Source organism: Canis lupus, chromosome 11, assembly GCF_011100685.1.
Source record: "Canis lupus familiaris isolate Mischka breed German Shepherd chromosome 11, alternate assembly UU_Cfam_GSD_1.0, whole genome shotgun sequence".
In the NCBI taxonomy this organism is placed as follows: domain Eukaryota; kingdom Metazoa; phylum Chordata; class Mammalia; order Carnivora; family Canidae; genus Canis; species Canis lupus.
The window spans coordinates 40,526,657-40,549,384 of NC_049232.1; the positions used below are offsets into that span (position 1 = coordinate 40,526,657).

Genomic DNA, 22,728 nt, shown 5'->3' on the forward strand with positions numbered 1-22,728 from the left:
TTAATTTTTCCAAAAAAGAAAGAAAGAAAGAAATAATAATAATCTTCCATCAATTCTAACAGAGAATAGGAAAAAAGGAACACTGTTGGTGAGATCAGCATAATCTTGATACTGAGTACAATAAAGGAATATATATAGCAGTGTCTTCCATTAAAGATAGTTGTAAAAATACCCCTATATATATTAGAAAACTGAATTTAACAATACAGAGGATAATACATAACAATTAATGTTTGAAAATTAGTATAATTCAGTGTGTTAATAGAAAAAGGCAGAACAATCTTTAGATGATCTCAATAGATGCATAAAAAAGCCTTTGAAAAATTTTGTTCCCATTCATGACACAAAAAAGACTCTCATTAAACTATGAACCAGGGATGCCTGGGTGGCTTAGGTTGAGTGTCTGCCTTCTACTCAGGGCATGATCTCAGGGTCCAGGGATTGAGTTCCGCATCGGGCTTCTTGTATGGAGCCTGCTTCTCCCTCTGCCTATGTCTCTGCATCTCTCTCTCTGTCTCTCATGAATAAATAGATAAAATCTTAAAAAAACAAAAACAAAAACAAAAAACCACAACTATGAACCAAAGAGACCTTTAAAAAATTCTGATAAAGGACATCTACAAAGAATTTAAAAAATTCTGATAAAGAACATCTACAATGCTGTCTTTGTTCTTAATACTGAAATATTGAAAATTTTACTCCTTGACATTGGGAAAAAAGATAGGGATGTTTGTTATAAGCACTATTTTTAGTATTGTAATGAAGACTATAGCCAGCGTAATAAGCCATGAAAACTAAATAAAAGTCCTAAGGATTAGAAAGCAAGAAGTAAAATAGTAATTATTTTTTTTTTTTTTTTTTTTTTTTTTTAAATTTTTATTTATTTATGATAGTCACAGAGAGAGAGAGAGAGAGAGAGAGGCAGAGACACAGGCAGAGGGAGAAGCAGGCTCCATGCACCGGGAGCCCGATGTGGGATTCGATCCCGGGTCTCCAGGATCGCGCCCTGGGCCAAAGGCAGGCACCAAACCGCTGCGCCACCCAGGGATCCCTAAAATAGTAATTATTAAAGAACAATTAAAAAATAGTCATTAGTGATTACACAATTAAATAGTTATTATTTGTAGATGATTGTATAATACATGGAAAATCTGAAATAATTTACAACTTAATTAGGGTTAGTAAATGAAAAAATTTTTAAGAGATTTTATTTAGAGCAAGTGAGAGAGAGCATATGAGTGGGGGGAGGGGTAGAGGAAGAGGGAGAAGTAGGCTTCCTGCTGAGTAGAAAACCTACCTGGGGCTCCATTCCAGGACCCTGGGATCATGACCTGAGCCAAAGGCAACTACTCAACTGACTGAGCCACCCACACCCCAGAATTAGTAAATGAATTCATCAAGATTATACATGCAAAGGTCGACATACAAATCAATATGTTTTTACAAATCAATGATACGTTTTTACATACTATAAAAAAATTAAAAATTGTACCATTTATGATATCACTGAAAAATATTAATAACCCAGGATAAATTTAGCAGTGTATAAAACTTTTACACTGAAAGCTACAAAACATTATGGAGAAAAATTGAAGAAATCCTAATAAATGAAGTGATGTACAGTGTTGATGGACTAGAAGAGTCTAAGTTATAAAAATGCCATTTCTCTTCATATTAATATGTATATTCAGTCTAGTCCCCAGCAATATCCTGGTTTGGATACTGGAAATTGACAAGCTGATTCTAAAATTTGTGTGGAAATGCAAAGACCAAAATCAGCAAAAGTAATCTTGAAGAACAACACCAAAGTAAGACGATATACATTGCCAGATACTAAGACCTGTTTAGTTTTTTTAATTTTTATTTTTTAAATATTTTATTTATTCATGAGAGATACACAGAGAGAGAGAGAGGCAGAGACACAGGCAGAGAGAGAGAGAGAGAGAGGCAGAGATACAGGCAGAGAGAGAGAGAGAGAGAGGCAGAGACACAGGCAGAGGGAGAAGCAGGCTCCATGCAGGAAGCCCGACGTGGGACTCAATCCTTCTCCAGGATCACACCCTGGGTCGAAGGCAGCGCTAAACTGCTGAGCCACCCGGGCTGCCCAAGACCTGCTTAAAGCCACTATAATTGACAGTATGGCATTGGTGCCAAGATAAACAGATAGACCAATGAAGAATGTAGAGTGTCCAGACACAGACCCACATATCAAGGTCACCAGATTTATTACCTAGGTGACACTGCAATGCTGTGGAGATAAAGGATGATTTGTTTTCAACAAATGATCCTATAATTAAAATCTAACTGTAAAAATAATAAATTATATTAAAATCAAGAACATGGGTTAACCAATATCTGCCATCAGGAGTGTGAAAGAGGAGGCCATGGAATGCAAAGAAAGCATTTATATATCTAATAAAGGACTCAATTTAGATTATATCAAGTATTTTTTTACAAATCAATAAGAAAGACACTCAATAAAAAAATGGGGAAAAGAACACACCCTTCAAAAAAAGAAATTCAGATGTCTAATGAATATATGAGTAAGTGGCCAACTTCAGTATCAGAGAAATGCAAATTAAAACCACAGTAAGATACCATTATATACTTACCAGGATGGCTAAAGTGAAAAGAAAAGGATGGAAAATAAAAAGTTATCGGTAAAGACATGGAGCAACCAGAACTGCTTCTGGGAATGTAAGTCAGTACAACCACTTTGAAAAACTGGTTCTGAACAAATTCATAACCTGTTTTACTTCGTTATTTCATTCTTAGGGATAACCCTAAATGAAGTCACCAAAAGACATAATGTCCATAGCAGCATTTATTGAGTAGCTCTAAACTTGGAAGCTATCTAAATGACTATTGACAGTAAAATGGATAAATAAATTGTGTTATATTCACATGATGGAATGTTCAACAACGAGAATGAATATACTACAACTGCCAATAGTGTGAATGAATCTCACAGTGATTATTAGATGTGAAAGAAGCCAGATATAAACGCATATACAGAGCCTAATTCCATTCATATAAAGTACCAAAGTAGGCAAAATGACTGTCAGAAGATTGATACCTTTGGGATGGGGGTGGATGTGACTGGAAGGAAACATGAGAAAGGCTTTTAGGATGTTGATCACGTTTTGTTTTTTGATCTAGGTGCGGATTAGAGGTTCAGTTTGTCAAAATTCATTGAGCTATATGTTTATGATATGCACTTTTCTCTGTATGTATGATACTTTATTAAGCGATATTTAAAAATGGAATGATCTCTATGTTTTAAATTATCTTAGTTCTTGAGTGTGTCTTTTCATTGGCTTGCAATTACCCAGATAGCTTCCAGTAGTCTCAAGACTACATTTGGCGTTTGGCTGTCTTGCTTTGCTTTTCAGCTGACGCTGAGGGCCAGCTGGAGGTGGAAGTTCAATCTGAGAACTTAGTTGACTAGAGTTGGGAGGACAAGGAGAAGAAAGCTTAGAGGAGGAAGAGGGAAGATGGGGAGAATGAATGCATGTGAGTGTAGGGATGAAGGAAAACTTGTCCACTTGTGGGCATAAACTAAAAGAACCCCTGTTTTCAGAAGTTAATGAAGATTGATATGTGCAAGAATTTCTCTTCAATTCGAATTAATTATTTTTTTAAAAGATTTGTTTATTTAGAGAATGTGCATAAGCAAGGGGAGGGGCAGAGGGAGAAAGGGGGAGAGAGAGAGAGAGAGAGAGAGAGAGAGAATCCTCAAGCCAGCTGTCTGCTGAGTGGGCAACCCCATGTGGAGCCCAATCCCAGGACCTTGGGATCATGACCTGAGCTGAAATCAAGAGTTGGATGCTCAACTGACTGAGCCATCCAGGCGGCCCTAATTGGAATTTATTCTTAAAAACTTAAATCTCTAGAAGTAGCAGCTCACAAAATTTAAAATAAATCATGAATTTCAAGTCTGTTCATTTACTTACAACTGAATAAGACTTGTAAATAAGTGATAATTTGAATATGGTAACTGCTAACTTCTTAAATCTCTTCTATTTTTTTCTTTCCTTAGACACCGATAGGCAAAAATCGTAATTTGCTGAGCAAATTATTTTAATTTCTAAATCTCTCTATCCAGATTGATTGAATATGGGTTACTGAGGATATGGTAATCTAATTAAGTTTTTCCATAAGAAACGTTTTTATAAGTTGTTCCCCCCCCCCTCCCCCAGGTGGTATGTTATTTTGTTACGATATTTCAACTTATCAGAGTAAAGATGGCAAACCATTGCATAGACTGATGGCCAGTAGAGGGCGAAGTTTCAAGCAGACCTCACTTGCTCTAGTGCACGAGGTAGGTGCCTCCCCATACTGTGTAATGGTTTCTTCTTGCTTGTATATGTTTAGGAGTTTCCCCTTTCAGTTTATAATCATGAAATTTAGTGTGTGTTTACAAATCGTTTTTATTATAATTAATGTAAGTTGCTTTTAGTTTTTTTATTTTTTAAAGTTTTATCTGAGAGAGAGGAAAGAGAGAACAAGCATGGTTGGGGGGAAGGCGCAGAGGGAGAGGGAGAAGCAGATCCCCTGCTGAGCAGGGAGCCAGACGCAGTGTCCATTCCAGGACTCCAGGATCATGACCCGAGCCAAAGGCAGACGCTTAATCCACTGAGCTACCCAGGCGCCCCTGTAAGTTGCTTTTAGAGGCAACCAAAATAGCCCAATTGAATACTAAAATATTTGAATGTGTTTCTGTAAGAAACCAGCACGCTTCAAAAAATAAAATAATAATAATAAAAATAAAGAAACCAGCATGCTTCTCCCATTGCCCAGCCTTATTATTAGGGAGTAGTATGTACAAATTTGGTTTATTTCATCATTGTTTAACTTTTATTGTTCAGAATAAATATTCAGAATAAATACCAACTTATTATTTAAATAAATAATCTTGCCTATGTCTTGATTTGAATCCTTTGCACATATGTAGGGCACCAGTGTTTATATATTTTGTGACTGTTGGGATTTAACAGTGAATAGAAGTGTTTAAGGAAAAAAAAACCTTTGGTTTTAGTGTTTATTCTGTTTTTCTTTTAGGCTACCCTTTTCAAATAAAGTTATGTGATGCCATGAGATGATTTGTATAAAGTCTAATCATTGCAGATTATAGCAACACCAGAGGGAAGAAGGAAGCTGGAGAGCATGTGGGAAATGTGTGCTTTGTTGTTATCTTTAAACATATTATGACAGTTATTCATTCAGGTGTATATAAATTAAAATAAATGAACAACAAAGTATCATAGGAAAGACATTTATATAATTTAGACATGGTAGATTATATACCATTTATAAATGAAGATAGGGATTATAAAGCATTTAATGGTTTGCTATAAATTTAATTAGAGCTACTATAGTATGTTTGTACTAAGTCTCATTTTGGTGCGGATTTTATAAATCTTAGTATCACTGATTTGGTTGGATTTTATTCTACATCCTATCATTTGCCACTAGTTGCATATCCAGTTTCTAGAGATCTGTCTATCCTATGCCACCCATGTTCTTTCATATATTTAATTAGAGTTGAAATTATGTACATATTTGGTTCAAAGACTTTTTTGTCTAATTCACTGTTAGCTTAACTAAGGAGGGACTAAAGATCTGGGAGGAAAAGAGGTTTAATTTCATGAAAGAGAGAACATAGGTGATTTCTTGATTTGTTTTCCATAACATCTTACTACTTGCTATAGAAAAGAGAGAGATTTGGTGCCTTTTTGTGTTTTTAAGTTGTACACCTAGGAGATTGAAGGATAACCAAAGTGTTAGGTATTATCAGAAAGCTGATTTGAAAGTCACCAGAACAGAAACAAGAAAAAGTGTTAATATGAGTATAGCAGAAGGCATCTAATAATTTCAGCAAGTGGCATCAGAATTTATGAGGTGTGCCTTGGATGTGAACAGAGAAAGTATTGGGTTAAAATACTTGTTGCTTATGTTGTAGAATGCCTCGAAAATTTCAAAGAGATGAGAAAATCATTATTTTAAGAGCCAATTGGAACATTTATCGGATAGAATTTTGTCAAATCTATAGTAGGATTTTTGTTTGGATTTATCTTGTAATTCATTAAAAGAAAAAAGGCAGGGGTAGAGAATGAATCATACAGTTTCTCAAGCTAGGTGATGACAATATGAATTTTAAGATCTGGTTAATCAGAATAATAATTGCAATGATAATAGCTAATAACCAAGTATTTTAAAAATTGCTACATATATATTTTAAAGTATTATATATATAATCATTTATATATATTCATAATCATATATATATTCATTTAATCTCTATAGTAACACTGTGAGGTTGGTACTGTTAATGTGCTTGGGACCCCAGAGCTCATAAGTACAGGAGCGTGGAAACTGAACCCAGTTTAAGTAGAGAACATTTTTTAAAAAATATCTTTGGATCTTCCCAAGATGACTTTAGTATTCCCTTACTCTTCTCCTTGCTTCTGGCCTTTCTTTCATTGGGATCCTTCCGGGTGAAGTTTCTGCAAACTTTGCTCGGGTTCTCATTACTTCTGAGTCTTCTTATTTTAAAAAAAGTCCATCATGAGAGTTTCAGTTGGTTGGTTCACCCATTGATGGACGCTTGGATTGTTTCCAGTTTTTGGCAATTATGATTGAAGCCACTGTAAGCAGTTCTCATGTAGGTGTGTGTGTGGACATCTGTTTTTCATTTCTTTTGAGTAAATAAAGATGTAGGAGTGGAATTGCTAGACCATATGGTAAGTGAATATAACAAACTACCAAACTTTGCCTAGTGACTGTCCCATTTTGAGTGGCCACGAGCAATGTAAGGGAGTTCCAGGGACTCTGCCTCTTTAGCCCAGACTCCGCATGATCAGTTTTTTTTAAAGCTAGCCATTCTCACACATGGATAGTGGTTTCTCTTTTGTGGTTTTGTGTTTCCTTAATGACTGTTGATGTTGAGCATCTTTTCAGGTCTTTTCTGCCAGTCATACCTTTTCTTTCATGAATTATTCTGTTGGTTTGCCCATTTTTTTTAAAACCAGGTTCTTGTTTTCAAATGAGAGTTTTTATATATTCTGGTATAAATTCTTTATTAAATAGAAAAATTTGTTTTGCAATTTTTTTTTTTTTTTTTTACCGTATCTGTAACTTGTCTTTTTTATTGCCTTGGCAGCGTCTTTTGAAGAGCAAATGGTTAGTTTTAACAAATCCCAGCTTACCAAGTTTTTCTATTTATGGTTCTTGCTTTTTGTCTAACCCAAAGCCTCAAAGGTTTTCTGTTTTCTTTTTTTTTACCTATATTTTCTTTCTTCCTTATTTTTTAAAAAATAGAGATATAATTAATGTGCCATGAAACCCACTCATTTAATGTGTGCAATTCGGTGGTTTTAGCATATTCGCAGAGTTGTATAATGATCAGCACAATCAATTTTAGAATGTTTTCATTACACCAAAAAGTTCTGTACCTATTAGCAGAGAGACTCTGTTTTCCTCTTTCTTAGTCTCCAACAACCACGAATCCACTTCCTGTCTCTGTAGTTTGCATATTTTGGACATTTCATATAAATGGAATCATACAATCTGTGGTCTTTTTTTGTTTGACTTTTTTCACTTATTATAATGTTTTCAAAGTTTATATATGCTGTAGAATATGCCAGTACTTCATTCCTTTTTATGGCCAAGTAATATTCCATTATATGAATATGTCACTTGATGATCTCCTGTATTTATTTGAGGAATGTTTTTTTTTGTTTACTGTTTGCATTTTCATCCTGTGATCTGTGTGAGTTAACTTTTCATAAAGTATGAGTTATATATATTGAATATGCCATCCTTTCTTGGTCGAGGCACCTTTGTAGAAAATCATTTGTCCATATGTGTGGATCTATTTCTGCACTCATTTGTGTCCCATTGATCTATGCGTGTATACTTTAACCAAAACCACACAGCCTAATTACGGTTGCTTTATAAAAAAGTCTTGAAATCAAGTAATAGGAGTCCTCCAAGTTTGTTGTTTTAAAATTTGGCTATCCAAGACCCTTGACTTTTCCATGTAAATTTTAAATCAGCTTGAGAAGCCACAAAAAAGCCTGCTGTAATTTTGGTTAGAAATGTATTGAATTTGTGGATCAGTTTGAGAGACAATCGACATCTCGTTAATATTGAGTCTTTCAACTTATGTACAAGGTATATCTTTCCGTTATTTTAGGTCAGTGTTTTGTTTTATTACAGATCTTGTGCATATTTTGTTAAATTTAATGAGTATTGTATGTCCCTAAGTATTTTGATGCTACTGCATTCAATTAAACTAGTTTTTTGTTTGTTTGTGTGTTTTAATTTGTAACTGCTCATTGCTGGTATATAAACATATAATGGGTGCTTTTCTATTACTTTACTAAACTCACTTACATGTTCATGTTGCTTCTTTGTAGCTTCTTTTTGTTTTTTCACTGTAATCTGTGTGAATGGAGATGATCTTACTTTTTTTTCCCTTTCTGATGTGTGTGCCTTTCATTTCTTTTTATTGCCTGATTGCATCATGTAAGGCCCCCCACTGCAGTGTTGAACTGGAATAGAAAGAGCAGACATTTTTTCTTAGACAGTCTTGTGGGAAAACATTCAGTGTCTTAACATTAAATATGATATTATATTTAGCTTATTTTAGTATAAAGATTTTGTAGATATCCTTTATCAGATTCACAAGGTTTCCTTTTATTCCTAAATTGATGGGAATTTTTATCACAAATGGGTGTTGAATTTTGTCATTTTTTTTAATGTTTTTTTTCCTGTATCTATTCAGAGGATTGTATACTTTTAAAAATGTATTGATGGGATCCCTGGGTGGCGCAGCGGTTTGGCGCCTGCCTTTGGCCCAGGGCCCAATCCGGGAGACCCTGATCGATTCCCAACGTCGGGCTCCTGGTGAATGGAGCCTGCTTCTCCCTCTGCCTGTGTCTCTGCCCCTCTCTCTCTCTCTCTATGTGACTATCATAAATAAATAAAAATTAAAAAAAATTTTTAAAAATTAAAAAAAATAAAAATGTATTGATATGATGAATTATTTTGATTTGTCTAAATGAGCCAAATCTTCATTCTTGGGAAAAACTCCATGTAATCATAATGTATTATTCTATTTATATGTTGCTGAATTTGATTTTCTAGTAATATTTTGTTAAGGATTTTTGCATCTCTGATCATGAGGGATACTGTTCTATAGTTTCCTTGTATTGTCTTTGCCTGATGTGTTACTGTGATGTTTGGTAGAATTTTCCATGAAACCATCTGGGCTTGGAGTTTTCCTCAGGAATGTTTATAACTATGAACTCAGTATGTTTAATATATGAGGCTGTTCACTCAATCTACCCATCTATGCCTATTGATCTTCAAGGGGGGCTATGGGTGGCACAGCATGCATGACAGTGTCTGTCTCCTTTTGTAAAGTGTAAAGCTTACAAAATTAGGGAATTTGTTTTGGTCACATATAGCTCCAGTGCCTGATATTCCTGGCACATAGTAGATAACTTCATGGACATTAGTTAATGATTTTAATCCTTTTGAAATGTGTATGTGCCTTAGACTTCATATGTGCATTTAATGTCATAGTTTCCTTTTTCTAGAAATGTTGTTATGAAATTGATGGTGAATCTAATAATTATTGAGTTCTTACTAAAAATGGCACTGTTATAATTTGAATGGCTCTTATGTACTGTTTTATGTCATTATTCATTTATATGAATAGATATATGTAGCCTTTCCTCCCTCCCAAAGATTATTTATAGGATATTCTATGGCTACCTTAATGCCTACAACTATAGGTGGGTTAGTGTGTGAATAGCTAACAGAACTTTGTTTTGAATGTCCTAAAGCCTCTGCTCTTCCTATTCTGACATGTATCTTGCTTTATGTAGTTGTATTTCTCAAGAACAATGTTCATTATATCAAGTAACTTGCATGTTATGGAGAACCGTTATTTAATCTGTGATGAATTCTTCAGGAATTATTATATTCCCTTCTTTTTGAAAACTTAAAAAAATTTTTTGTTGGTGTTGACCTTTCTTAAAGTAAAACTCTACCAAGGGACTTTTGGAAGACTTGCAAATCTAAGTCTGATTTGACTTTGACCTCACATACCAGGAGAAGTTCTATATTATCATTGCCCTGTTTAGATTTTTCTAAACCTGAAGTGCCCCCCCCCCCCGCCCTTTTGAAAAGGGGACAACCAGGAGTCATTTCAGACCTACTAGGGCTTCTCTAACCTCAAGTGCCTGTCCTCTTCTTCTCTGATTTATAAGTACACTTTCTCATCCTGAGGGTAACTTGATTCTTCTTGATACGGAAGCTGAAGGTGAATGACAGTTTCCTTCCCTGAAATTTGCTGCCTGTCTTGTCATCCTTTGGCATTTCTAACTCTGACACTCTCCCCTAAATTAAATAATAGTGATTTGTCCCTGGATGAGAATGGTAGTCCTGCTTCATTATTTCCTCCATCTTTGGTCTCATGTAAATTTTCCTGATCCTACTGCTGCCGCCCAACCAAATTTCTGCCTCTGCATTAGATAGTGAGCTCTTTTTTCATTTTTATTTCAGGAAAACCTTATCTGGACTTTTTGGGAGCACTTTTCTTAATGAAATCTATCCGTCTTTCCTCCCTTCCTTCCTTCCTTCCTTCCTTCCTTCCTTCCTTCCTTCCTTCCTTCCTTCCTTCCTTATTGATGATCATTTAATTCTTTTTGCTCTATAAATTATTTTGCCTCTCTTCTGCTCCTGTGGATTTTTTCCCTAGATGCCCAGCGATAGGTGGGATATAACCCACCATTTGAAATATAAGGAATATATTTGCCTTTTTCTTTCAGTTCCTTCTTTATTTAAAAACATATTTCTTGGGAAGAACATAGAGTAGCATTAGCATTCATGCAATATGAAACAATTAGATGAAAATTCTGAATAATAATTGGGAGAAGTGGTATCTGTGCTTATTACACATTCCCCTTGGAAAACACTGTGAAAAGTATGGTTTGCTGTATTTTAGATACTCCATAATTACCATGTGATGTGAGTTGTTATGGTAACTGAGTTTTCCCCCCTCCTATTAAATAACAGAGTAAGTAAATGGTTGCTTGAGATGTGATTGAATTGTCAGCTTTCAAGCTAATGTTATCCTGATGGGGGATGAGGTGGGGAGAGAGAGATAGACTGAGGAAGAGAAAGAGAGAGAGAGAGAGAGAGAAGATGAGGGAGGAGAGGCAGGAAGAGAAATTTTTAAATGTCCAGAAAGCACCCACAAAGAGATAAGTGTCATTTTACTTTAAAAATGTGTCCTCTACAAGCCCTCCCTTCTTGTCTTCCTTCACTATTTGTCAGGAGACAGGAATAACAAAATTATTTTTGTGCAAACAAGATTACTATTGACAGAAAATTGAAGGCTATTATATCTCATATGTAAACAATGGGACATTGAGTGGCTTTTGGGGTCTCTAACACTGAGTACAAATGGTTTTTCTTCTGGGAACGTGGGAGGAGTGTGTGTCACAGACTAAATGTAGTGGCTCAGTGTTTGTGTGTCTGTGTAGCAACTGAAGTTAAATACTTTTATTATTTTGATAATAAATACATCTGGGAAGCATGGAAATGCCTTCCTTTGTGAAATTGGGATTTTAAACTCAATAGCAAGCACTTAGTTTGCCTGTAAAGTTGTACATGCTACGCTAACTTATTACATTCTACTTTGACCATTTAACAACCTCACCAAGCTTATTGTGCTTGCTTTATAGTATTTAATGAAAGTCTGTTAAAAAGGACATTTTCTTATAAATGACTAATCATCTTTATTAGGATCACATAAGAGACAGAAAACACTACCAAATTTCTGGGCAGTATATTCTGAATAGTAAGTGAATAGGTGGCCATGTAGACCCTTAAAGTAAAACACGGCTCAAGAAACAAGATCTACTTTTTCATTTTCTCTTTCAACATTTCCCTACATTTGTAAATTGTATTTCTAAGTGAGATATTTTGTTGAGCTACAATTTCAGGCATACTTTAATTATGATACAAATAAAGTTTACTTAGGAAATTTCAAAACATAAAATATGACCGCTTTAAAATTTTGCTTTGTAACAACATTTCCTGCTAGAACATTTTGGACATGCTTGTCCAACATTTGTCTCAAACAAGTTTGAATTTATTTGTTTCCACAAAAAAGTTTTCTAATACTATCTTTCCAACATGATTGAAAGTTGAACATCACAATTTTCTGTGATTACTTGTTTACAGTCATATAGTTTTCACATGACAAAATTTTGTCTTAAAACAAATACTGTAGTTTGATTTGATTAAACTCAGTGGGTACTTAATTGAACACTTATGTGCAGAACACTATTATGGTCCATGGGAAGGATTCTAGATGGGTAGGATAGGATTTCTGCTCTTAGGATTATATGAGGCTAAGGTGCATACACAAATAATCTAAGATGGAATTGGTTGAATGTTACAGGAGAGGTTTGTAGTGTCCTGAAAGTATAGAGATGGAAGAAATTATTTCAGTAAGTAGAGATGAGAGGAAGAAAGGGCTTTGCAGGCAGTGGAAGTAGTGAGTGCAAAGGTCCTGTAGAGTATAGGACTGACTTGGGAATTGGTTTATAACCCAATTCAGCCAGAATGCAGGTTAAATGAAAGAGAGGAGCAGGAAATCATCTGGGGAAATTGGTTGGGGATCTTGGCCAGCAGAGTTCTTACATGAGAACAAATTATTTCTTCAAGTAAATGGTGTGCTTTTGATTCTGAAAGGCTTTGAACATAGTACAAAAGAGTTTGGACTTTATTCTTTAATGAATCATCAAAGCTTTTTGAAAAGAAGTTCCGAGTTAATGGAAGAGTAGCAGCACCATTTAGTAGGATGTATTAGAAGGAGGAAAGATTTTAGGCTGTTAGGGGATCAGTTAGGGGCCTCAGTACTCTAGGCAGGAATTAGGACTAAGCCAGTGAGGAAGAAAGTATGGAAAAGAGAATAAATGTTTCAAAGGTGGAGTTGACTGTTGGGTTGGGGGCAAGGAAGAAGTCCGGGATAAATCAGAAGTTTCAAACCTGGGTGATGGGGAAATTGATGTGTAATATTGATAGAAACACGAAGGATGAGAGGAAGGGTGGATTTTCCGTGCCAATGGCAAGTTTACAGAGTGTAATAGATGGTGGGAAGTGAGGGGTTGAGAAGCATTACAAGCTGAAAGTAGTGACTTACAAACCATGTATTTTTAATTTTATTTCTATTGAGGTATAATATACATGGAATAGATTTCTCTTGGTACATAGTTGGATGAATTTTTTTTTTTTTTAGTTGGATGAATTTTTACAAGTGCACGTGTTCATGTAACCAGTACCGCTGTCAAGAACAGTTCTGTCACCCTAAAAATTCTCTCATGCTGCTTTGTATGAGTCCCTGCCCTCTCCCCCTTCTTCTGACAATCATGGATGTACTTTATATCCTTTTTGTTAAAACTGTGCTTTTCAGAGTCCTGGGGCCACCACAAATAGGGTCTGATGACCAAGAGGGCTGACCACCAAGCCAAGCCCCCAGCCCTGGTGTTCACTTCATCTAGGCGAGTTTTGCCTGTTTTCTGTTTTATAGACTGGCATTTCACTTAATATTTGGGGTGGGTGGAAATACTACAGAGCTAAATATTTGAAAACTCATATTCTGCAGTGTTGCTGACACAGCTCTGAGCCCCCATCTCTCTTATCCAGATTATTGCAATAGCCTGTGGGTAGGTGTCCTAGCTCTGACCATTGCCCTCTATAGTATATTTTCAACATAGCAGTCAGCATGATCCTTTCTCACCATAGGTCATGTCTTCTCAAATCCTCATAGTGATCCCCATTTAATAACAATAAAGACAAGTCCTGAGGGGTGCCTAGATGGCTCAGTTCGTTAAGCATCTGACTCTTGATTTTGCCTGTAATCATGATCTCAGGATCTGTGCTGGGTGTGGAGTCTGTTTGAGATTTTCTTTTTCCTTCTCCTCTTGCCCCCTGCTCTCCACACCTGTGCGTGCTCTCTCTCTCTCTCTCTCTCTCTCTCATTCTGAGTGCCCTGTTAATTTATCAAACTTCTCTCTTGCTCACTTTGCCTGTGCTAGTTGGTTAGAGTTGGTTACACTGGCATTTGTGTTCCTCAGACAGGTTTGCCATGTGCTTGCTTTAGGACCTGTACTCACCGTGTGTGTTGATGTGTTTTTTAATTGAGGAAAACTTGCATAATGTAAAATTAACCCCTTTAAAGCTTAAAGCACACAATTCAGTGGTATTTTGTGTATTATTTACAGTGTGCAAACCATCACCTCTATCTAGTTCCAGAACATTTTCATCACCCTCTAAGGAGAGTGTGCACTAAATAATCACTTCCCACTTCCCTTGGCAACCACAGTCTCTTTTCTGTCTCTGTGGATTTACCTATTCTGGATATTTCATGTAAATAGAATCATGTAATATGTACCTTTGTGCGTGGCTTCTTTCTCTTTCACATAAATGTTTTCACACTTCATCTACATTCTAGTGTGCATCTTATGCCATTCCTTTTCTTGGCTGAATAATATTCTGTTGTAGATATATTCTGTTAATTCATTCATTGCACATGTGGATTTTTTTTCAGCTTTTGGCTGTTGTGAAAATGCTGCTATGTGTATTCATGTACTGTGTTTGTGTATATAGTTTCGATTCTTTAGGGTATATACATAGGATTGGAATTGCTGGGTCATACGGTAATTCTCTGTTTGACTTTTTGAGGAATGACCAAACTGTTTCCCATCATAGCTGAACTGTTTTCCATTTCCACCAGCACTTATCTAGGTTTTTATATCTTCATTGGATTCCAGTCTTTATTCAGGCTTCACTTTCTCTCTCTCTTTTTTAAAGATTTTTATTTATTTGAGAGAGAGAGAGAGCGAGAACGACAGAGTGAGCATGAGTAGGAGAGAGAAAGAGAAGCAGACTCCCTACTGAGCAAGGATCCTGATGTGGGACTTGATCTCAGAACCCCTGGGATCATGACCTGGGCTGAAGGCCGATGCTTAACTGACTGAGCTACCCAGGTGCCCCCAGGCTTCACCTTCTCAATGAGGTCTACCTTGACCTGCCTATTGAAGTGCTCCCATCCCTGCCTTCCCCTCTGGGCTCCCCTCCCCACATCCTACTCATGTATATTTCTCTAACATGGTCTCTTTCTTAGGCCACATGCATTTCATTACACATACTACCTCTTATACCTAGAAACACTTACTCTATCCCAGATCACAGAACCTGCTCATGTCACCAGTCCATCAGACTCCCGTCATTGCAAGTGTATGTGTAGATGAAGCAAAACTACATTTCACATCCATTAAAACTTGGTGCACAGTAGTTGAGAACGCTGTTTTGTCATCCGCCAAGTAACAAGGTCGCAAGTTCATGATTTGTAATTATTTTGTTGATTGGATTTCCTTCAAAGGCTTCTCAAAGTATAGCAAATCATACATAATTTTCGTGCTTTAAAAATGCTAATTGTATTTTTCGGCCTAGCCACATTAACCTATATGGGTGGCTCTATATTGGGTTCGAGTAGCGTTCTAAGATGTGCTTTTGTTAAAAATGGTCAAGGACATCTCTTTTGCGTGTAACACAACTGGCATGTAATGGCTATGACTGACTTCAAGCTGTTTTCTTGTTTCTCTTCAATAAAGGAAATTGCAAGAGAGTGCATTTTTGGGGAGATTTATTCACAGCTGACTCCATAGAAAAGTAAGAGTAGGTATAATCTCATAAAACATTCGGAGTTCAGGCTGGTGTGCAGGCTCTAGTGCTGTGCTGAGTCCCCACACCCACCTTCAGATGTGGTTGGAGTGGCAGTGGGGGGGATTTAACCTTCAGTTTATAACCTCCTTTCAAATAGGTTTCCGGGCATGAGTGCTTTTGTTCTTAGAAGCTCAATGTTTGATTTGCTGATTTTCCTTTACATTTTTTCCATAGTACTTTCTTTCTTTCTTTCTTTCTTTTTTTTTTTTAACTCAGGTTTAAGAAGTAATTGCCACCATTGTCCTTCCCAAAACGTTCAGTGCTCTCTTGCCAATTTGCTGAGACGGTGATTATTCTCAATAGTACACGGATGTCCGTGGATTATTTGGCAGGAAAATAATGAAATATTTTGAGGTTGTGAAGTAGGAAAAGTTTGGTTGTGGTGTCTTAGTGTTCTTTCTGTTAGATCCAGGTCTCAAAATAGGATTTTTTTTTTTTTTTTTTTAAGAGAAGGAAAGAGAGAGAAGGTGAGTGGGAGGGGCAGAGGGAGAAGGAGAGAGAATCTTTTTTTGTTTGTTTGCAAAGCGATAGAAGTTTATTAAGCAGAGACACGAAGAAAGCTCTCTGAAGTGAGGGGTCCCGACAGGGTTGCCCGAGAGAGAGAGAATCTTAAGGAGGCTCCATGCCCAGCACAGATCCTGACGCGGGGCTCGATCTCACGACCCTGAGATGATGACCTGGGCTAAAATCAAGAATCAGATGCCTAACTGACTAAGCCACCCAGGTGCTCTAAAATAGGACTTGATAGTTCATGTATTTCATGAAATGGAAATGGAATTGATAGGAAAATGCTTCACATTTTGGAAACAGCAGGGCCAAGGACTGCTTCGTGCCTTTCCCGCTGGAAATGTGGCTTTGGTTGTAGTCTACTTCCTGGTTAATGAGAGAAGAGGCAGGAATTGGTGGGCCTGTCCCTTCAAGGATTTTTGTTGACATATTGACAAGGCTCCCTCTACCCTCCTCAATACGGCAGAAAAAGAAGACACTTGTCCATAACAACTTTTTAAAGTTCGTTTCACACTGTATCTTTTTCAGACTGTCTGAATATCGTTTTGTTTTTTTTTAAACAGTGGTGGGATGAGGAGTGATAGGTAACAGACAGAATTAATTTACTTTATTTTTTTCATTCCATTAGATTCCTCCTAGTTTTGTCTGATAATCTATTTGTGCTCCTTTATGACTGTCCCAATAATAGAAAGCTCTCTGAAGACACACACTGATTGATAATCCTCATAACCTTTCATAGTACCTAATGTATAGTGGCCTGCATGAGGAGTAGGATTCCAGAAAATTCCAGAGGCCCTAGGAGCCAGCTATATTCAGAGAAGCTGTGCTCTTTCCTATCACAAAGCCCTTGAGAAAATTAATTCCTACAGTACAGTAAGATCTTCTTACACACTCTAGTTATCATGATTCTGGGGTAATTATGTAGAAATTTGTCTTTTAGACTGTTTGTTGTTGTTTCTTTGCGTGTAGGACCCAGACTAAAATTTTAGTTGTTTGGGTTTAGATGAGATGAGTTACAGGAAATGTGAAATGTGATGCACCATGACTGTTTTTCTTGAGCGATCTTTCTTTAACAGAAGCAGACCTTGGGAAGATTTGTTGCAAGATAGCCTCCTACTAATAGGTAGAAACAGAAATGACTATGAAAACCAGATGTTTTGTCTGGGCCTCTCGTCAGAAACAGGGCTTCAGTGTTGGCATGTATCATTTTTCTCTTGTTTACCCACACTGATTAAAGGGCATTTATCTAGTGGTGTGCACGATTGCTCTGTGCAGTACTCATTTGCATCTCTTGCCCTCATGGTTTCTACACAACATGATATTTCTGTTGGCAATTTAAGTTTATTACTTCAGAAATTGTCATATTGGAAATCCAGGATGTGAGCAATATTTATTTTTATTTAAAATTACTAGGGGGATTTGTTAGACAATACCTAGTTTCCTGACATTGGCAAGAGGCTTCACAGAGTTGCCCCCTAATTTTCAGGGACACATTTGTATTACACATACATCTTAACTTGTTATTATTGTAGAATTCTATTTGCTTTAATTTAGAAAATCTCAGGCTTATTTTATTTTGTCTTTACACGAGTTTAAGCTCTTCTCCTTTGAAAATAGCCAAAAGGTCTTATTTGTGGTTCTGGACCTAGACGGATTTGGTTTGTTTTAGAATCTAAATCATGTAAATGAAGGGAAGGAAAGAATTTTATTCTGTTTTAATACCACACAGTCTAACTTACGTTGTGGTATGTTTTCCCCACAGGTTCACATCCAGCCTTCCGAGTGGCACCGTGCAATTTTCCTGCCACAGGCCTGGCTTGCATATATGAGTCGAGCTTATCATGCCATTTTACAGGTAACAAAACCGTAGGATCGTTTGCTGTAGGGGAGTGTCTCCTTTGTATCTCACATTTTATGGCAAATACGTATTAGCATTTAGGAAAATAACACTGTCAATACTGCAGTGCTTCATTTTGCTCATGAAAGAATGTGAGTTACATACACAATGGCACTTAAATTTTAAATATCAATATCCTCTCTCTGTGGTCCATCCAGAGCTCTCTCTTGGGTGCTCCTCTTCTCCATTCCTGCTGCTTTCTAAGATCTCCTAGATGTCTCACATGTCCCCTGTGGCGATCCCACAGCCCCTTGACGTGAGCATGTCCCAGCCTGAGCTCACCCTGTGCCCTTGCACCTGTGCCTCTTCAAGCTGGACTTGTTGACAGCTATAGGCTTATCTCTCAATCCTTCTCCTGTATTTTATGTTTCAGTCTTGCTAAATTTCTTGGTTTCCTAAAGTCAGCACGTCTTCCCTAACCTACTGACTTTTACACACCATTCCTTCCTACAGGCACTACCATTTTCTCCTTTGCCCACCTAATTTCTGCTTGTTCTTTAGAGGATTTTATCTGGGAATGCACTTGTGTGCCCCCCCCCCCCAAAAAAAACTGAATGATATGCCCCTCTTTTGTGCTTTCTTAGAATCCTTGCTTTCCCTCCCCCCTTTTAAAATATTTTATTTTATTTTTCTTTAGTCATCTCTACACCCAACATGAGCCTGGAACTCACAACCCCAAGATCATGAGTCATGCCCTCTACTGACTGAGTCAGTCAGGCATCCCCTCTTCTTCTCTTTTGGAAGCCCTTATCACCTTAGGTATTTGTCAGGGGCCCTTTGGTTGTCTCTGCCCCTAAAAGCTAGGAGCAATGTTTTCTTCCCTATTGTCTCTCTGGCATGGTGTCTAAAATATAATAGGTGCTCATTAAATAAATGAACTATACTCAATTTGACTTCATCTAAGCCAATAATATTAAGAGTTGTAGTTGGTGAATTTTGAAATTCGAAATTTGGGTTCAGTGGGAAAATACAGTTAACAATGTCAGGAAATGACTCACCAACCCTTTCCCTAGCTTAAAATTCATTTTTTTTTTTCAAGATTTTATTTACTCATGAGAGACACAGAGACAGATACATAGGCAGAGGGAGAAGCAGGCTCCCGGTAGAGAGCCTGATGTGGGACTTGATACCAGTACCCTAGGATCATGACCTGAACCAAAGGCAGATGCTCAACCACTGAGCCACCCAGGTGTCCCTTAAAATTCATTTTTAAGAATGATAGAAAAAAACCTGATGGTACTTAAGTAATTTATGGCCCATAATAGGATTTTCATGGAGTCTCAGGAAGTATGATGTTAGGATTGAAGGTAACAGCTGTTAAAAGATGGAGCAGAGAGGAGATGGGAGAGGTCATGAATGACCACGCATCTTAACATTGGTGTTCTTGTCTTCAGTGAAAACTTTGCTGCAGTGATGCCTGGGTGGCTCAGTTGGCTAAACATCTGCCTTTGTCTCAGGTCATAATCCCGGGGTCCTGGGATTGAGTCCTGCATTGGGTTGTCTGCTCAGCAAAGGGCCTGCTTCTCTATCACCCTCCCCTCTGCCTGCTGCTCTGCCAATTGTGTGTGCTCTGTCTCCCTCTGTGCCAAATAAATAAATAAATAAATAAATAAATAAATAAATAAATTCATTCTTTAAAAAAAAAAACAACTTTGCTGCATCACGTTTCATTGAGTCTAGGATTTGTAAAGCTAGTGATGCATCTTCAGTGGTTCTGATTCGTTGGAACTAAGGATGGGACCTGGAGCTTCCATAATTACCAAGCTGTCAGGTCATTTTAACATACTTAGTCTGTCAACCACACAACAGTGCTTTAGGTGGTTCCCCAAATCATGCTGGAATTCACATTTTAAAGATGTTCTTTTAGAGCCATTGTTCCTCTTGGCTCAGCGGTCACATGTTTTTGTTCCAGGTGGCATCTGGGCGCTCCATTTTGAACAGGTGCATGAGTGAAGGAATGTATATTACTCGTCTGCACCCTTAACCAATTATAGTTTTTCTTAGAGAAGAGTGAGATTGAAAGTCAGAGCATGCACTTTTTCTCACCTCTGTATTCTTCTGTATGATTTTGCAGGGCTTTCCTTCACCAATCATTACAGACCACCTTTTACTGTCTGGGCCCTCGGCCAGGTGTGTGGGGTACGAAGAATAGAGCATTCCTTCCTCTGTGAGCTCCTGGTTCTGTGTGGGAGACTGACACATGTCCACCAGCAATTTTAGTTCAACATCTTTGAGGCTTTAATAGAGGATGTACAAAGTACTATGGGTGCCTAGAGAAAGAAGGCAAGAATAACTCCTCCTCCTGCAGCATGAACTGAGAATTTTATTTAGCTCATAGCATAAGGAAGGCTAAATCGAACAGGATTACGGTATAACTCATGCAGATGACTTGGCAATTGATTGAAAGAAAAAAAAAAGCCCTCCACAATTTTTTTTTTAAGATTTTATTTATTTATTCATGACAGACACAGAGAGACAGGCAGAGAGAGGCAGAGACACAGGCAGAGGGAGAAGCAGGCTCCATGCAAGGAGCCCGATGTGGAACTGGAGCCCAATGTGGGACTCAATCCCAGGACTCCAGGATCACGCCCCAGGCCAAAGGCAGGCGCTCAATCGCTGAGCCACCCAAGCGTCCCACCACAGTTATTTTTTATAATAAGAGCTACCATTTATTGAATAACTAGTGTGTGTCCAATGCTTAACATATATTATTTCAATGAATCTTTCCAGAAACCCTTTGAAGTGAATGTTGTTAATCCCATGTATATTGGGTTTATAAATGGGAAAGCAAAGCAATGGTGCAAAACCCAACAGTCACCACTGCTGGGCTCCTGAGAAGGAAATGGAACCTCACCTGGATTTGTCTGTCTCCAGAGCCTCAGCCTTTTCCACTGTGGCATGCACTTTCCCTGGCACTGTCAGTACTTGTAATGGCAAATAATGCAAATTGTTTTACTTTTTAAAGGATACATCTATTTATGAATAGCTAGCTGAGTATTTTTAGTAATGCAGGTCAATTATTCTGCCTTTGTACTGTCATAGGTGAAAGCATGCCTCTTTGCTTATTTATCATTGAAAATCCTTTTTAGTTTGGATTTCTCAGAAATCCAGTTCTATTGAGAATTGGTGACAATGGAAATGAAACTCAAAGTATAGACAATAAGATTTTCAGGGGATGCCTGGGTGGCTCTGTGTTTGAGTGTCTGCCTTCAGCTCAGGGCGTGATCCCAGGGTCCTGGGATCAAGTCCCACATTAGGCTCACCAGCAGGGAGTCTGCTTCTCCCTCTGCCTATGTCTCTGCCTTTCTCTCTCTCAGTGTCTCTCATGAATAAATAAATAATATCTTTAAAAAAAGAGAGAGAGAGAAGATTTTTCAGTATTATTTAAAAGTGCAGGAAAGCTTTTTAGGTAATCACTGTTATTTGAGAGCACACTGATGCATTTTAATTGTTTGAGTTTTTTAAATGAGCCCACACACTTAAATGGAATTTATGGTATCTTAGAAGAATTAGAGCAACTGCCAGACTCCTTGTCTATATCAAGAATTTCTGTCCCGGAGGATCCTTCTTCTGTGCAAGAGTTGCAGTTACTTCCATCTGGTGCTAGACATATTTTGTAGCATTAAACCAGAGGATCATTTAGAGGAGGCATGTTTTATTCAGTTAAGCCTAGGGGACATGTTGAAAGATATATTCTATGTTATTTCCTGGAGTTTGATTATGATGTAAGTTTGAGATCTGAACAGGACAAGTGGCTTAGCTTGGGCATCTGCTTCCAGCCTCATCTAATTTTTCCACAAGGACGTTAGAATTTGAATTTTAAGTGTATCAATGTGGTTGACATGGGGAGGTATTTGGCTTTCTTCCCATTAAGATGGAAAATGCAGATAGATAAAGATGATTGACAGTTCAGAGTCTATTTTGGTAAGAAAGCCTCTACAGCCTTTTTACCTTGATGCTTGTGTGGGATGCTGAGCTGGTTAAGGTCTCCTGCCTTTGTGTAAAGGGCTCTTGTGAATGTGACCTCAATCCAGAGAGAGGAATTATAAAACAGTTTGACTGAAGACATTTGCTTCCTGAGTTGGTCCGTTAGCCATAAAATAACCTGAAATAAAAACCAGGGTCAGGGAATAGTGACCCTGGTAGATTTCTCTCTGACCGCTTGTAAGAGTTGTTGGTTTGTTTTTAATGTCTACACATTTGGAGCTAGGTGAGATTGCTCACTATAATCAGCAAGCTCTTGGTTATATAGACTAAAGGTTTCAAAAAAGCAAGAAGGATAGATAAGTAATTGGAATCTACAGGCAATCCAAAAATTTCAATTTAGGTGATCATTTCAGCCTTTCCCCTCATAGTGAGTACTTTCCCTCCCCTTTGACCACAGAAGCAGAGGTGACAGGTGAGTGCCATTATGACCAACACACAGAGACTCAGGGGCAAAGTGGATATGAATAAATAGCCTCACATGGGCTGGGTGGAAAGGGTGAGAGAGACATTCCAGAAGAGAGGATCAA

General features: G+C 37.5%; 1 protein-coding gene across 2 annotated transcripts in view; it reads left to right on the forward strand.

Moving 5' to 3' along the window:
* The window catches only part of FOCAD (focadhesin), a 313,675-nt gene that overhangs the window by 204,619 nt on the left and 86,328 nt on the right, over positions 1-22,728 (forward strand). For both annotated transcript variants that reach the window (XM_038552511.1, XM_038552512.1), the window contains exons 21-22: positions 4,200-4,321; positions 18,080-18,172. In XM_038552511.1, the coding sequence (XP_038408439.1) occupies positions 4,200-4,321; positions 18,080-18,172 (215 nt within the window). The remainder of the gene's footprint in view (positions 1-4,199; positions 4,322-18,079; positions 18,173-22,728) is intronic.